This window comes from Parasteatoda tepidariorum, chromosome 6 (assembly GCF_982258835.1).
Source record: "Parasteatoda tepidariorum strain Cologne lab strain chromosome 6, Ptep-v5.0, whole genome shotgun sequence".
Classification (NCBI taxonomy): Eukaryota; Metazoa; Arthropoda; class Arachnida; order Araneae; family Theridiidae; genus Parasteatoda; species Parasteatoda tepidariorum.
Window position 1 is genome coordinate 15,593,022 of NC_141760.1, and position 16,365 is coordinate 15,609,386.

The 16,365-nt window shown below is 31.8% G+C and overlaps 1 protein-coding gene across 3 annotated transcripts in view; it reads right to left on the reverse strand.

Annotated features, from left to right (window-relative positions):
* Nucleotides 1-2,887: 2,887 nt before the first annotated feature.
* LOC107436500 (sodium-dependent glucose transporter 1A) overlaps nucleotides 2,888-16,365 on the reverse strand; it is a 34,310-nt gene continuing 20,832 nt past the window's right edge. For all 3 annotated transcript variants that reach the window (XM_016048247.4, XM_016048244.5, XM_016048246.4), the window contains 4 exons: nucleotides 13,059-13,157; nucleotides 11,062-11,188; nucleotides 8,051-8,212; nucleotides 2,888-4,086 (listed from right to left, as the gene is read on the reverse strand). In XM_016048247.4, coding sequence (XP_015903733.3) covers nucleotides 3,095-4,086; nucleotides 8,051-8,212; nucleotides 11,062-11,188; nucleotides 13,059-13,130 — 1,353 coding nt within the window. In that variant the 5' untranslated portion in view covers nucleotides 13,131-13,157 and the 3' untranslated portion in view covers nucleotides 2,888-3,094. The remainder of the gene's footprint in view (nucleotides 4,087-8,050; nucleotides 8,213-11,061; nucleotides 11,189-13,058; nucleotides 13,158-16,365) is intronic.

Genomic DNA, 16,365 nt, shown 5'->3' on the forward strand with positions numbered 1-16,365 from the left:
ATCATTTTTATCACAAAATTATTTTATTTATTACATATTTATATACTTTTAGTGAATTCTATCATTTAATAACAACAAATGTCATACTTTTTATCATTATTAATGTATATTAATATATTATAATATTAATATATATTTATATTAAATATTTAGCGATAATATTTTAATTTAAGTAGCAATAATTAATAACAATAGTTGTTTTTAAATATAAACTTATTTGGCTGATCTCCTCTTATAAACTTAATATAGAATACTTCTTATAAAATTACCAATTCACTTTGTATTTTGATTGCATTCAAATGCTTCTGTAGATTGATTCGTTCACAAATAAGTGAAAATAAATAAGTAAGCAATTAGCTTATTATAATATTTATGATTTCTTGATATTAAATTTAATTTGGATATATCAATTACATTTTAAAAATATTTAATTTTTCATTTTTGAATATATAAATTTATGCTTCATATAATATTAAAACATATATTTGTTGTTAAAAATGCATATAACATTCAAATTTGAAGCAATAAAATAATAATCTTTGCAACCGTACATTTATCGACGAAATAAAATTGGGCGGTGATACCCGACATTCATGTGAGCTGGGCTACCCGAAATCCAATTTTTTTGAAAATTTGTAATTACTCGAACAATTTTTTGCATACAAACTCTTTCTTTGCGCAAATTAAACTTAAGAGTACATACTTTAATGCTGTATGTATGGAAAAAATTATTTTTTTAGTATTAAAATGAAGTTTAATCGAAACATTCAACCAATTTTTCGTAATTTCATGACTACTGTATTCAAAATATTTTCAAAACTATTGTTTACCATGTTAACAGCTGCATAAATACTTGAAACTTTGAAAATAATCTTTTTTTAATACAACAATTAATGTCCGATGGCCCATTGACTTGAAAGAATATTCTATACATATGAAATTGACTGTTGGCGGGGCTACCCGACTCTCCCCTATGTTGGACAATCATACTCTTTGTTGGCGAAGTAATTAAATTTTTAGAAAATTATTAAAGCTTAAGTAGTATTGTCACATTTACACTTAATGTAAAATGACAATTTAATCTATAATTTTAACTAAGCCTTTAATTTTTCTTTAAACCTTATTCCTCTTTTCAATATAGCAATTTTATTTTAACTTTCTTGTTGACCTCCCTCGCGGTCATCGCGCTTCCTGTGGGGGAAAATCAACCCCTCCTTTTTACTTCTTTTATTTTTTTAGGGGGGTAACTAACCAATCTCTTTCCTTTAATTTTCCAAGTCTCCTCCTCTTTAAATTTAATTGGTTGTAACTTTTCTGGTCCTACACCAGTTAAGGAATTTTTAAGTCACTTTTAATACATTCTCTTTTTGTGCTTCCTTCTTGCTGGTTTTTTTTCTTCCGAGATGCGGACTTCGGTCCGTATCGAGGGATTTCTTTTTACATTTTTTCTTGACCTTTATCTTAAATTAAATCCATAACTATAATCAATTTCTGTAAATTTAAAATCAACATTTTATAACTTTAATTTTCTTTAACATTAAAAAAAAAACTTCTCGAATTTAAGCTTTCTTTCCATATTTATTTTAACCTTTAAATTACTCATTCTTTTATATTTTACTTTTATCTATGACACCTTCTGTGTTTTAATTCTCCCGTCACCCATTTCAATAAAATGCCTTTCTTGTGTTAGTAGATGTGGTGAAAGATGTATGTTACTAAATAAAATGATATGTTAATAATTTGATCTTGTGATGGAGAATTTATTTGCTTCTATTTTCATGGATTGTCTTTATCATGTCCTCCTGTATGTGTGGTTTGTGCCTTTTTTATTTTTAAGGGAACTTGTAATTTTCTCATTGGAAACATCATCTTACTGTATTAAATGTCAAGTCTGTATCTGGATATAGCATATCATTTATTGTTTTCATCTTTAATCTTAGGTTTATTTTTGTTTCGCCCTTTTTCCAAATTTGGTGATACCAAATTATCCAATTTGTTCAAACCTCACACTTTGTGATCCCCCTTTGAACCTATTGGGTTATTGTTATCCCTCATTAGCTTTGTACTACCACTTTCCTTAAAGATCACATCCCCCTTAATTTAATTTAATTACCTTTTATATATTTCTGCCTTAATTTGTTTTTTTTTTTCATTACATTTCAATCATTTAATTATTTTTTATCATGACTATATCCAAATACAAGTATTTTACCAATGATTTCAACCCATCTATCAATTTTAATACATAATTTTATTTAATACGCACCAAATAATATATTTTAACTCTAACAAGTATTATGCTGCCAAATTAAGAAATTTCAACTCAACTTGATAGCTATGAGCCGCGATGGCTCAGGGGATAGAGCGTTCGCCTTCCAATGAGGTGAACCGGGGTTCGATCCCAGCGATAGCTGGTCGATACGAATTCCGCATCCGGCTTGCTCCGACCACGGTGCTGACGTGAAATATACTAAGTGGTGGACGGATCATGGGTTAGAGTCCCCTTGCCGTTCTGCTAACCATTCTGCTAACGCAAATGCGGGTTAATTTCATGAAAAAAGTCCTCCTTGAAGGCAGATTTCTCCCAATACTTGATCCAGGAGTTCCCTTGTCTTATGGATTGGGTTCAAAATTACAAGGCTACGGAGTTGAATATTAGTAGTCGTAAACCCAAAAATTGGGTCGACTGTTCAACAACGGTTATAAAAAAGAAAGAAAAATTGCTAGCTATACTGCAGGTCTAGTAGTCATTCAATAAAATACTTAGGCAATATGTGAAATATTATTCATTTCATATTTTACCTACTTTAGCCATTCTATAGAATGCCGGATTTCATACAGTGACTGTGTTATGTACGTACAAAGAAAGGAAAAAAAACAAGTCATGAAAATATCAAAATATATTTAATTGGGATCCGTATGTTACAGTTCCAAAAAGTATCACAAGGAATTGGATCGAAATCACGCATTGTGCTGAAACACACAAATAATACATTTCAAATGGATTATCTACAGTCAATCTTTTTCTTCACACTAATAAACTGATGTAAAATAAATGATGAAATATGAGCGTTATTCAATGGCCTAATTTTTTTCAGACAGTTGCTTCTTTTTCTTGAACCTGTTGTTCGGGATGTGCTTCATATTTCTCTCCTTTGCGAATTAAAATAATGTGTATAATAACAAATAAAATCGCCGCCAACGATGTCGCACCTGTTAGGAAAACAAAAAGCACATTCGGGTATGTACTGAGGTACATGCTGATGGTGAGGGGGACCACCATTTCCAGTACACACGAAACTAAGGTAAATACTGATGCTATACGACTGTTAATATTGATGTATCTCTCCACCCACGCAAGCACACCCGGGAAAAGGGGTGCCATCGAAACACCCAGCATGGCACCACCCACCCACAGAGATGTCACGGATATATTACCAAAAGTTAATAATACTATAGCTGCTGATACTGATAATACTAATGAACATGCTAAAATTTTTCTGATGTCCAATTTGCAGGTTAGAAAAATGGATAGGAATCTGGCGGTAGTGAAAGCGCTCCAATAGGCGGATGTGATGTAGGAGCCTTTGCTTTTCGAAAGTCCGTGAGAGCTGTTGACCACATAGGTCGTGACCATTTGTGTGAAGCTCACTTCAATTCCTGAGGACAGACCAGTGAGTATGCACGCGAGGGCGACGACGATGGATGTAAATAAATAGCCCGGATTTCGAACGTTTTCACTTTCGGAAGCTTTTTCGGAGGATGCGTTTTTAGGGGGAAGGAAGAGAACAATTAGAATAAAAAAACAAGTAACAAACGTTGCGAGGACGCCAGCAATCATGTATACCCATGTTATGGTTGGAACTGTGGCGACAATTTCCACTTTGTCTACAGTTATGTTTAGGAATGTGACGTTTGGAGTGACTGTAGCATTGAGCTCTTTGAGTGGTGCATTTAAAGAATCGTCCAAGAAAGGTGCAGCTAGGAGTGGTGCAAGGAAGGCACCACAGCCATACAGCAAGTGGAGTCCCTGTAACACTGGAGCACTTTTTTTACCCCATATTCGGAGACAGCTGGCATTACATCCTGAAAAGAAAATTAATAATTAGAATGTTTTACAATAGTTCCAGGAAGTGATGGGTTAGAAGTAATAACTAATTATTTTAATAAAAAGTTAGGAACCAAAAATAAGCCAAACGAAATTGGAACGATATGTATGTTAGCAGAAACAGCACTTCATCAGGGGACATACTGTCTGCTAACAAAGTGTGTCCCCTGATGAAGTGCTGTTTTTGCTAATATACATATCTTTCAAATTCCGTTTGCCTTATTTTTGGTTCCTAACTTTTTATTTAAATTGCATAAGACAAAGCTTTTAGTGCTTTTCCATTTTAACATATTATTTTAGAGTTTTATCCTAAAATTTTTATCTTATAATTTGTTTAAATCAATTTCATACTTTGATTGGATAACTATTTAAATTTTAATAGAGATTGTTTACAAATTTCTGATAACAAGCTATCGAAGTTCACTATTAGTTGATTCTTAGTAGTTACAACAGCTAATATTGAACTACGATTGTAATTAATAATGAGGTTAAGCCATTTCTGGGTTTTTAAAACCAAACTACAACTTTCAAAACCGTTTCTGGCACCAAAAGCTACAAACAAGTAGAATTAATAATTTATGAATATTTATGGTTAAATTTTGATTACATGTGATCCCGGTTGTATCTTATCTTTATAACTAAATGTTACTTTAATTGTAATAATGGACATTTGCAAGGATAATTACATTGATCAAAAAATAATGGATAATTACATTTTGTACGACTATGGTTCATATGAGACTTCCAATTTCAAATAACTTCAATCATTTTTCGGTTTTCTTCTTATGTTTATTCTTACATTATTTGAACGATTACGAAACTTTCAAATCCGTCAAAAAAGTGTGCTTGTTCAGAGAAGGTACCTTTTAATGATTAATTTCGTATCTTAAGATATCGCTTGAATTAGCATATTTAAAGTTAGAACCTCGAACCATCGAGTCGAAATACGAGAAAATTCGAACATTAAGTCAAAAGTTATTCAGGATTTTCACTTTTTAATATTGGGCCACGATTATCTGGTCGATAGGGTGCTGGGTCCATGACCGAGAGTTCGTGGGTTCGAACCCCGCCGGCCGAAGTCTCCCGGTGTAGTAAATGGTGACTGATGCACGTTAAGTCTGTCGAGTCGCGAAGTCCTCCATGTTCCCATAACAAATCAAAACCTCTGGGGGTACTGGATTGGAGATCGATCGTTTTCGGAATCAGGTCAAAATTACGATCTATGGATGTATGAATGGGTCCGCCCTATAAACGGATGTGACGTATGGGTGTGGTAGAAGTCGAATTCTTGACCATAGATGGCGCCATTGGAAAACAAGAATAATCACACTCCTCTACCTAAACAGGCATACGAAGAGAGAGAGACGTTTTAATATTACTCGCCGTACTAAGAACGATAAAAATTAATCGTCCCGAATAACTTTTGGTCGAATCTTACCATTCTAAAATTCAATCTTAATGCTTCGAAGGGGTGCCTTAAATATGTTAATTAATGCAAACGATATTGTAAGTTACGAAATTAGACACAAAAACGTACTTTCTCTGAATAAACATACCGTTTTTTCGGCAATTTCGGATTTCTAATTCCCAAAGTATAGGGTGCAGCCGCAATCTGAGAAATAGGGTGTCCCAATAGTTTAATCAGTAGACCCGACCAAAGTTTGGATCCCTTAATGTTTTCACTTTTTGCGTATTTCACCGTATCTCCAGAACTTCTAAGCGAATTGGGAAAAAAAAATTTTTGCATACAATTATAAGATTTGTTTATTCAAAGATATTCTTATTAAAAAAATAGCTTTTAGTAAATATTATATTTACTAAAAGTCAAAAAAATTTTAAATTGTAAGGTTTAAAATTTTTGTTTTGTTTTACGAGGTATTATCTTTGGGTATATGAATTTCATATTCATGTGCTAAAATTTTTTCAATGTGCATGAAAAGTTATCGAGATACAGCGAAATACATAAAAAGGAAAATTAACACTAAGGTGACTAAACTTCGGACTGCTCTCTTGACCAGACAATTAGGATCATATTCCCCAGATTGCAGCTACCCCCTAAATTTTGGGAGTCAAAAATCATAATCCCTAGAAAAAAAGATATATTTATTCCGACAAAGTACGTTTTTGCGTCTGATTTCGTAACTAAAATATCGTCTGCACTATAAGTAGCATATCTGACGTCTCCCCCTCGAACCCTTAAGATTTAGTGCTAGAAAGTGAAGATCCGATCATTAGATCAAAAGTTTTTAAGGGTGGTTCTTTTTTTCATCTTGCGCTCTGTTCATCAAAACCACCTATTAAAAAAATACTGCAATTCATTAATTTTTGTTTTTCATGTTAACATATGTTTATGAAGACTACATAAATTGGAATACTATCTAGAATCTACTTGTGTTTCGTCAGAGGTTTTTTCTTTTTCAGGCAAACACTGCTTCCTCGATTCTAAAATACCATACTTCATTTTATTTTGTCACTTTTAACTTATGTCTCCGTTTAATAAGCTTAATATACTATTATATAAGCTTAATAATATATTATTATTATTATTACGTATTGTTAAGTTTCTAACACGAATTTTTAAAATCTCGAATTGCGTTAAACGTGTTTTAAATCCCTGAGAAATAAGCGATTTCAAAATACAAACTTATGTCTAGAGCTTTGTTTTGGTTTCCACTGAAACAGGAAGTCAACTGAATTTCCAGACAGTTGCATCATAATCTCTTGCCGCAACAGCTTTCTTAGCATCGTGTTATGACGTTAGGACGATTTTTATTATTTCAATCATTTTTGAAACATCATTTTTTGGCGTTCTTGTTATTGGTTATAGAAAATTCCTTAGCAATGATTGCATTGCCAATAAATTATTTGCATTGTAGAGAATTTGATCAAAATAACGGAAACACTTGAGCCGAGATGGCTCAGGGGATAGAGCATTCGCCTTCCAATGAGGCGAACCGAGTTTGAATCCCAGTCGATGCGAATTCCGCATCCCGCTTGCACCGATCACAGTGCTGACGTAAAATATACTCAGTGGTAGACGGATCATGGGTTAGAGTCCCCTTGCCGTCAGGCTAACCGTGAGAGGTTCTCGTGTTCTTCCTCTCCGTGGAGGACTTTTTGATGGATCAAAAAGTCCTCCACGGAGGCAAATTTCTCCCAATACTCGATCCAGGAGTTCCCTTGTCTTCAGAATTGGGTTCAAAATGACAAGACTACGGAGTTGAACATTAGTAGTCGTAAACCCATGATTGGGTTGGCTGTTCAACGACGGTTATGAAATAAAATAAAATGCAAACACTTCTCTCTCCATGTAAATAATTTTTCTTTTAGAAACAAATGTTTCCGAAGATTTTGCATGCAAAACTGTTGGTACAATTTGAAATGTCATCATGTTTGAAGCTTTTAAAAATAAAGCATTTTTACTCATGTAATAAATAGAGGACATTTTCTTTTAGTTTTGATACCATTTTTATTTATAGTGGTGCAAATAAAGAAATTACGTTTCAACTTCTTGCGCTCATTTTGGCCGATGCAAATTTTGCATGCTTGTTTGCATTTCTAAAAACTTCAAACATTATTTTTCAAATTGTGCCAACATTTTCGCCTTATAAAATCTGCTACTAAATGAAAGATTGTTTTCATAGAGTTAGGTTTCCATTATTTTGATCAACCCTATATACATCAAACTAAAAATAATACATGAAGGGATCGTGTCAAAAGAGTGATAAGCCACACTTATTCCAATTAAACATTTTTACAGCCAACAGTACAGGTAAGTACTCAACAAGTTTCCGGTATTTCAACTGCATAACAACACACTGTACATATTGCTATATAGTTTAGAAATGGAATTTTCCCCCAGAAATTGTTCGATAATATGGTTTATTATGATATTGTCCCAAACCCTGTATTTATATTTTTCATTAGAATTTTTATAATTACCTGTGTTGCTAAAACCTATTGCAAATCCAGTAATAACAAATGTTCCAAGTAGCATTGGTAGACTTCGACAAAAAGGTATGACAAATGCTCCCAAAGCTATGAATAGGCTGCTGCAAATCATAGCCAATTCCTTCGTTTTCAAGCAATCAAGTATAATGCCACCTAGTGAAAAAAAAGTCTTAATATAAAGTACATGTTAGCTTTCAAAATTCATTTGATATTTTAAAGTTTCGTAAAAAAAGCTAATGTTGATTTTTTTTCCATTCAAAATGTAAACTGGATTACACCGTAGGGAAATTGCCCTGCAACAATTTGCATTTTGATATTTTCAAGGAAAAAAAAAGCTCAGTATTTGAAACTTAGTTTACCCTAGCTTTTTCCTGAACTCATTTTTCCTATTCTTTAAATTTTAAGTCATTTACGCAGATGAAAGATATTTTGCCACGAAAGATTTATCCCGCTGTATGGAGCCCTCTAAAACTATCAGGATGCTAATTAATGAGTGCAGATGATGCTTCATGTTAAGATATCAGACTCAAAATTAAACTTTCTCTAAATAAATAACTTTTTTTTTATACTGCTTTAGTTTTCGACCCTTGATGTTAATTTTAGTTTTATTAAGAGTTTAGATCTATCCGAAATTATATAAGCTAATCAAATTATTTTTGTAGACAATTATAAAACTTGATTATTCAAATACCATACATAAAATATTTTCTGATTTAGTTTGTGTAAAATTTTGAGTTGCAATGCATGCCATAACTTTAATACCATTTTAAGCTATGAAATTTTAAAACACGAGTCAAAATCTGAATGGAAATGTTCAAATAGTTCTCAGAAAATAAAAATTTATTTCCTCAATAACTAGTGGTAATTCTCAATTAATAGATCAAGAATAGGATTTTGTTTAAAATGATGGATAAGTACATATACGCAATCAAAAAAATCCGGTTATCGTGAAATTAAATTGCAATAAATAATTATGAAATGAAAGTTTTATAATTACATTCCGTATTTCTTAATTGTCTCATAAAGTTTCCAGGATATGCTGAAATATGAACAGAGTAGAATATACACTGAAGAGCCAAAAAAACTGGTATACCTGCCTAATATCGTGTAGGGCCCCCGCGAGCACGCAGAAGTGCCGCAACACGACGCGGCACTCTTCTGAATTTAGACACTTCCGCTGGCCACCAAAACCCCCAGACATGAACATTATAGAACATATATGGGATGCCTTTCAACGTGATGTTCAGAAGATATCCCCACACCCTCTTACTCCCACTGGTTTATGGACAGCCCTGCAGGATTCATGGTGTCAATTATCTCCAGCACTACTTCACACATTGATCGAATCCATGCCACGACGTGTTGCGGCACTTCTGCGTGCTCGCGGGAGCCCTACACGATATTAGGCAGGTATACCAGTTTTTTTGGCTCTTCAGTGTACATTAAGACACAGAATATGTTCACTTGCTGTTTGTACCACTCAGTCCCTCTATGTTTTGAGGGTCCAAAACTGAAATTCCATGAAAGCACAGACTTGTTTATTCAGAGAAAATTTATTTTTGTGTCCGCTTTCGTAATTTAAAATATCGTCTGAGCTGATTAATTAACTTTTTAAATTGATATTTATGGTCAAATCTTTATAACAAATACGAGTACACGTTAGTTCTGTGATTAAGATCTATTAAGAGTTATCGATTTTTTAAACCAATACAACGTTGTAAACGGACCTAGTCCGGTCACATGATCTAGATAAAAAAAAAAAAAAGCGCTATTTCTTTATTCGTAAGCCAAACCAAAAAAAATTGCATGCCAACCTAAAGCAATCAGTGTCTAGGTAGAATTTATGATGAAGGATATTTTCCTCTTATTTAAGTTATAATCTAACTAACGTTCCAATATTTATCTTTGACCGCAGTAACAGGTTCTAATTTGATTTAGTTGTAATTTTAACCTTGCTGCTTTGATTTTAAACCAGTTACTTTAGTTTTGACCTAGTTGATTTTATTTTAAGTTCCCTGTGTTTTAAGATAGTTTATTTGATTTCATTTAAGATGCCTGTATTTTAAGGCTATTTTTTCGAAGGCTCCGTGAATATGAAACGATTCTTTTTTGCGAATAATAGGCTACTTTTATAACTACTATGAGTTTGGAACTGTTACTCATGACTGTTAGGTGAACTAACAGTCATGAGGTAGGCTAAATGCAGTATAGAATAATATAAAAATGTAATATAGAATAATAAAGCTGGCTGCTAAATGCAGTAAATAATATAGCTGGCTTCAGATAGGCTAAACGACTATCTAAAGCCAGTTCTTATTCTGAAAGTGGCTTCAAAACGTCAATATGGAGAAAAGCTACAGTTTTGTGAAAATGAAAAGCGTTTTTGGTCTAATTTTTTAATATTTAAAAACTTACTCCAATTCCGCATTACCTGGGTTCATAAAAATTTTCAAAAACGGAGAATGAGGCAGTGATTTTGAACATTTTCCTCTGTGTGGAAAAATACCACCACATTGGCAATTAAAAAAAAAGTTCAATAACTTTTAAAATATTTAAGTTATTTGTCTGTTCTAAAGCCCAGATAATTCTTCAAGACAAGATTATATGTATAGTTTGAAATCCTCGCATTGCTTCAATTGTAAGCCACGTAAACTACGCTTTTTTTTTCTTTGGCGACAGAGTTTCGAAAAACAGCGTAAGCCTAGTTGATTTGATTGTCTTTAAATTGCCAGTATTTTGTTTGATTTTATTTCCGTCAGTATTTTAACCACGTTTTTGTGATTTTTATTTGGCTTTAGGCGTGGTATTGACAAAACATGTCTCTTGCACCAAAAATTTATATCTATCTTCTTTGTAAGAAGGAATACTTTTAATATTAATTCTTATTTATCTTCTTATATATTTTTCTTCCTAAACGAGGGTGAATTGGATAATTTTTTTTCAAGACCTTATGTTATCGTATTTCACGAATAGCGTTGTTGATAGAGAGAAGAGAGACCTACCCGAGAGAGATCCAACCAAGTATCCTGTTGCCCGAGCCACGTAGATGAAAGAAATCCCATAGGCATCTGTTCCGCTGGAATGTGTCAAGTCTATAAGTGTTGGTCCTGGTATGGACATCATCAGACCCTATAATAAACACAAATTATCTTACTAACAACACTTTTTTTTCTTCCAATGCTCACCTGGGTTGACATTTCGTCAATTCAGGCGTATTAGGGCAAATTTGTTGGCCACTCTTTCAGTGGCACCCTATTGGGTGGGCCCATGTTGCTCCCACAGTATTAAACAGATGGTGCAGAGAATGCATCAGAACCTTTCTGATGCAAGGCGAGTTTCCTGACCCCTACACTGTCCGGTCGGTTACTCACAATACTTCGATTTCACCATTTGTGCCAATCAAACCTCCTCAATCAAAAAATTTGCTATGGACGAAATATCACAGAGGAAAAAAAAAAGATTAGTATTTGCTGGATTTGAGCATCGATTGCTAGAGTAAGTCATTAGAGATAATGATTACATCTTGAACTACTACTTGTAAGCGTAAATGTATGAGCTACCATTACAAGTAACTACGATGATTGTTTTTTAAGTAAGAGCTTTTTTTTGTTGTGTACACTAATAGGTGACGCATGTCTCGGCATTCCTAGGGAACAACTGCAAACAAGAATCCTCGCATGTTAAATTGTTATATCGTTAAACCGTGAGCGTTGTCTTATACCGGCGGCTCAAATCAGATTTCTGATACATCGCCTAAAATGAAAGTCACAATCGAGCGACTTAAATCAGATTTCTGATACATCGCCTAAAATGAAAGTCACAATCGAGCGGCTCAAATCAGGTTTCTGATGCATCACCTAAAACGAAAGTCATTATATCGGCCTGCCGATATATGCGTTAAATCGATATTTCGATATACATCGATTTATCACCCAGTCCTAATCATGAATTAAACGAAGAAATTAAGAGGAAAGATGGCTTATCAAATCATAAAATAAATGCGAGAAAATATAAGAGATCTTTTATACTGACTGACATTTAAATCAGAGTACCTAACACTGAGAGTTAATTTCCTCCTTCATCAAATTTGATAATAATTGAGGGTAGGAAGGGAAGAGGTCTGAAGTGGGTGAAAAAATTTATTTCGTGAAGGAACGAAGTCTGGAATATATTTAAATAAAAATAAGAATCAATCGGAAAAATATGGAAAAATAAATTAAAATATTTACAAATAAGGGGGTGAATTTCTCGCCTCCCCAGTTAGCCAGGCTTCGTAGTTACACAATTTGTCTAAATTTGGGTTAAAATGTTTAAATACTACACCTTCTATACTAAAGAAAGCTGTGCCAGGACTAAACTTAGCATTTGTGTCTATTTACTCAAAATCCAATACTTTGTTCAATAATATCTTAATAAACTCAACGCTTCTTTAAGGATATTGTAACACTGCCATTATAACGAAGTATCTTTCGCATAGTTTATACTATTATACTAGATTATTTATATTTAAAGCGATAGTATTAAGTTATGATTTACAATTTTATTTTTAAATTTAAAAATTTGATTTACTGTGATTTCGAACTGCACTATATTATATTCAGTTTAAACAAATATACAATGTACCTGGGAATCGGCCAGTGAAGTTTTTAAGAACTGACAAAATGACATAAACTGAGAATATTTTAACTGTTAATTTCCTACGATTTTAAAACCCTGGTTAGTGCTGTAGGATTTCCAAGTTGTCATCTACTTATCTCACATTTGATGCATAACTAAAACTATCGATATTTCTTAGAGTTAAATATCTTGGCTCTTGTTTTTAATTTTGAAGAAGGAAAATAAAAAGGAAGCGTGTCAATATGCAATAAAATTATTTGAAAATGTTAAAGGAATTCCAATTTACCTTTTTCGTTATTACAGAAAGGTAAAAAAAATTTTTTTGTTAAATTACATGCGTATTGAAATGAAATTTGAAGTGTTTTATTGCACAATATCTTACCAGAATTGCATACATGTAGTAGTGTACGGCTGTGCCCACGTAGTCCAATGTTTTACCTTTTAAATGAAACATTTTTTCTGTGGTAATGCTATGCTGAATCTGAAAAAAAAGGAGAGAAATTATAAAAAATCAAACGAAAGAAAATTTTTAATCGCATATCAGCACAATAATGTATCAAATTGTGTTGATTAAAAAATAACAGAATTAACAAAAGATGCACAACAGTAAATGAGCATGATGGAAATAAGAGAAAGAGAAAAAAATGATCATTCCCTTTAAAAAAAAACATACTAGCAAACGAACCATTTATAAAGAAAAATAAGCAAAACTGAGAATTAAATAAGAAATAAGCAAAACTGAAAATTAAATAAGAAATAAGCAAAACTAAAAAATAAGCAAAACTAAAAATTAAATAAAAAATAAAGAAAATTAAAAAAATGAAAAAAAAAAGAACTGAAAATCAAATAAAAAATAAACAAAACTAATGATCATAAAAAATGAGCAAAACTGAAAATCAATTTTAAAAAAAGCGTGCATAAATTCAAAGAAAAAGTTGCTCTCAGATCTTACCAAATTATTTGGAATGATTCTTACAATCCGTGATGAATACGCTTTAGACGATTTTTTTTTGCACGCTTCTTAAATTGGGAAAAATAATTATTCTGATATAACCTAAAATAAATCTATTTTCTCAAAAAAAAAAAAAAAAAAAAAAATTCTTATCTAACTCGGAAGTTTAAAAATAAATTAAATTTGAAAATAAAAAAAAATAACTAATTGGGTATAATATAGCCTACGTCACAGGTTGTGTTGTTCCTACTAAATTTAACCCATGAACGGCATTTTCTGCGAGCCTAACTTCAAGCCACAAATAAACAAACGAAGTGTTCGATCGTTTAAATAGCTGCTCGCCAGATTTTATTGCATTATAAAGAAAAGTTATTGAAACTAAATACAACTAAATAAACAACAACAACTAAAACAAATAACAACAACTACTAATAACAATAACTAAATAAACAACAACCAAATTCCATTCGTTTAGCATTGCGTCATATGTTGTTCCTACTAAATCGAAGTAGTTGTGTTTTTTTCATATTATACCCAATTGTGCACAGTTTCAAATCTTTTTAAATAAAATAATAAATACTTAGTAAACAAAAATATTAAATTAATCAAAATAAACAATAACGTTAGAGAATTTTAAGGAGTAAATACACGGAAATACACACATTTTTCAAAACAGAATGTTTAATGCAGCTCTCACATTTTCTTAATCTCTTTAAAAGAATAATAGGGCTTCATATTTTTTCTAAAATCCTTAATCTAGGTATTATAATTATAAAAAAAAGTACAGTTTAGTTTTACAATTATAATAACTGTCGAAATTTTTTTTAAATCTGAGTAAGGTGGTGCGCAACATTATGTCGACATATTTGACTTAAGAATCGAAACTTATAGTTTAAAAAAATATAATAGTCTATTTTAAGAATCAAGCACAAATTTCAATTAAAAGCGATTCTCTCTATATAAATAATTTTATTAATTCTTAATTAAAAGAAATTATACAACAATTATTTAAAATCTACCCTTAATGTTAAAAATAGTGTTTTAAACTTGCGCGTCAAATTGTGTTTTGCTCCTAGAATAGATATTTTAATGCAAGTTAAAAGTACTTAAGTCTTATGTATTGGCGTTACATTGCGGGTCATGTACCTCACATTTTCAAAATATTTTAAAAATTGTTAATAGTTACATTAATATAATTAAAAATAGTTGAATTTTAAATTTGAATTCCTCTTTTTAGAATAAAATGTCTTCTCAATAGTACGAAGCTCAACTATCCTTTTGTAAACAGAAAAGGAAACAACATTTATCGCTCTGCCAGTACTAGTTACAATCCTTTTTAATTAAAGTTCCTTACAATTGTATTAAACCATAATTTTATATTAGTTTTTCCTTATAATTATATTGTGATGGATAAAATTAGGTTTAGCACCCACATAAAATATTGGAATTTTTTTCTTCTTCTGAATATAGTAACTTTATATAATATATTAATACAAAAGAAAGATTGATAAAAATAGTAAATACGTATAAGATTGATGTTCTTTTGCTAAATTTCTTTTTAAAAATCTCAAAAAAATAAAAAAAAACTATTGCATGTTGAAGTCTTGGTTTAAACGTCACTAAAACCATAATATTGCTTAGCTCTCATGATTATGATTACGAATTTATTTATAGCAGTATCACCTAGCAATCTATTAAAATGCTAATTGGCATCAGCGATTATTACGAAAATATATTGGGGTTGGAGAAAATTATGGAAATAAACGCACATCGGACAGTGAAATGTTTTGAAAAATATTCCACTTTTTATTTAGAACTTCGCCGGATTTTCTTTTTTTAATTTAAGTCTGATTAAATTCGATGTTCTTTTGAAAGTGAGAAACACCTATTACGCGAAGAAGTAAAGTACAAAATATGTAAACATTTCTATACAAACTCCTTGTAAACAATCTTCATTTTAGCAGCAAATGTTTAGGCAGATTTTACTTGGCAAAACTGTTGGCAACATTTGAAAGATCATTTTTACACAATGAGGAGAGGAAGTTAAAAACTTTATTTAACTTTATTAACTTTAATACCAGCAGCTCTGATATCATTCTGCAAAATTGCAATATTTATATTAAAATGATTTCTTTTAAATCTTAGTGGTATTGCAAAAGGCTGAAAAAGTTTTAACTTTCTATGCTCATTCTGTTCGACGCAAGTTTTGCATGGGTGAACCATTTCTAAAATCTTCAAGCATGGCCTTTCAAGTTTTGAAAACAGCTTTGCCACGTGAAACCTCCCAAAACATTTGCTGCTAAAATAAAGATTGTTTAAATAGAGTTAGCATAGAAGTGTTTCCATACTTTGTACTGTGTAGATCACGTGATAGACTTTTCTGACTTTGAAAAGAAAATCGAATTTAATCAAACTAAAATCAAAAATTAAATAAAAATCGCATCAATAGAAAATCCGGAGAACTTCTAAATCAAAGGTGGAATATTCTTAAAACCAGTCCGATTTGGGGGCAGATTTCCGTATCGTGATCTGTGGCAAAAAAAATCGCCAAGTCTTTGAAACTTCCGGGCAGTGGCCCGCGAGAAACTAAAAAAAAAAACATCACAGATAGGGACCAACTCGAAAGGTATAACTTGTAGCCACCCCCGGGCAACAATAAAATGTTTTGTTTTTTAAAAAAATTGCAAGTTTAAAATCTATTTGGCACCTTGGCGATTGTAGTTAGCGCGACAGATCA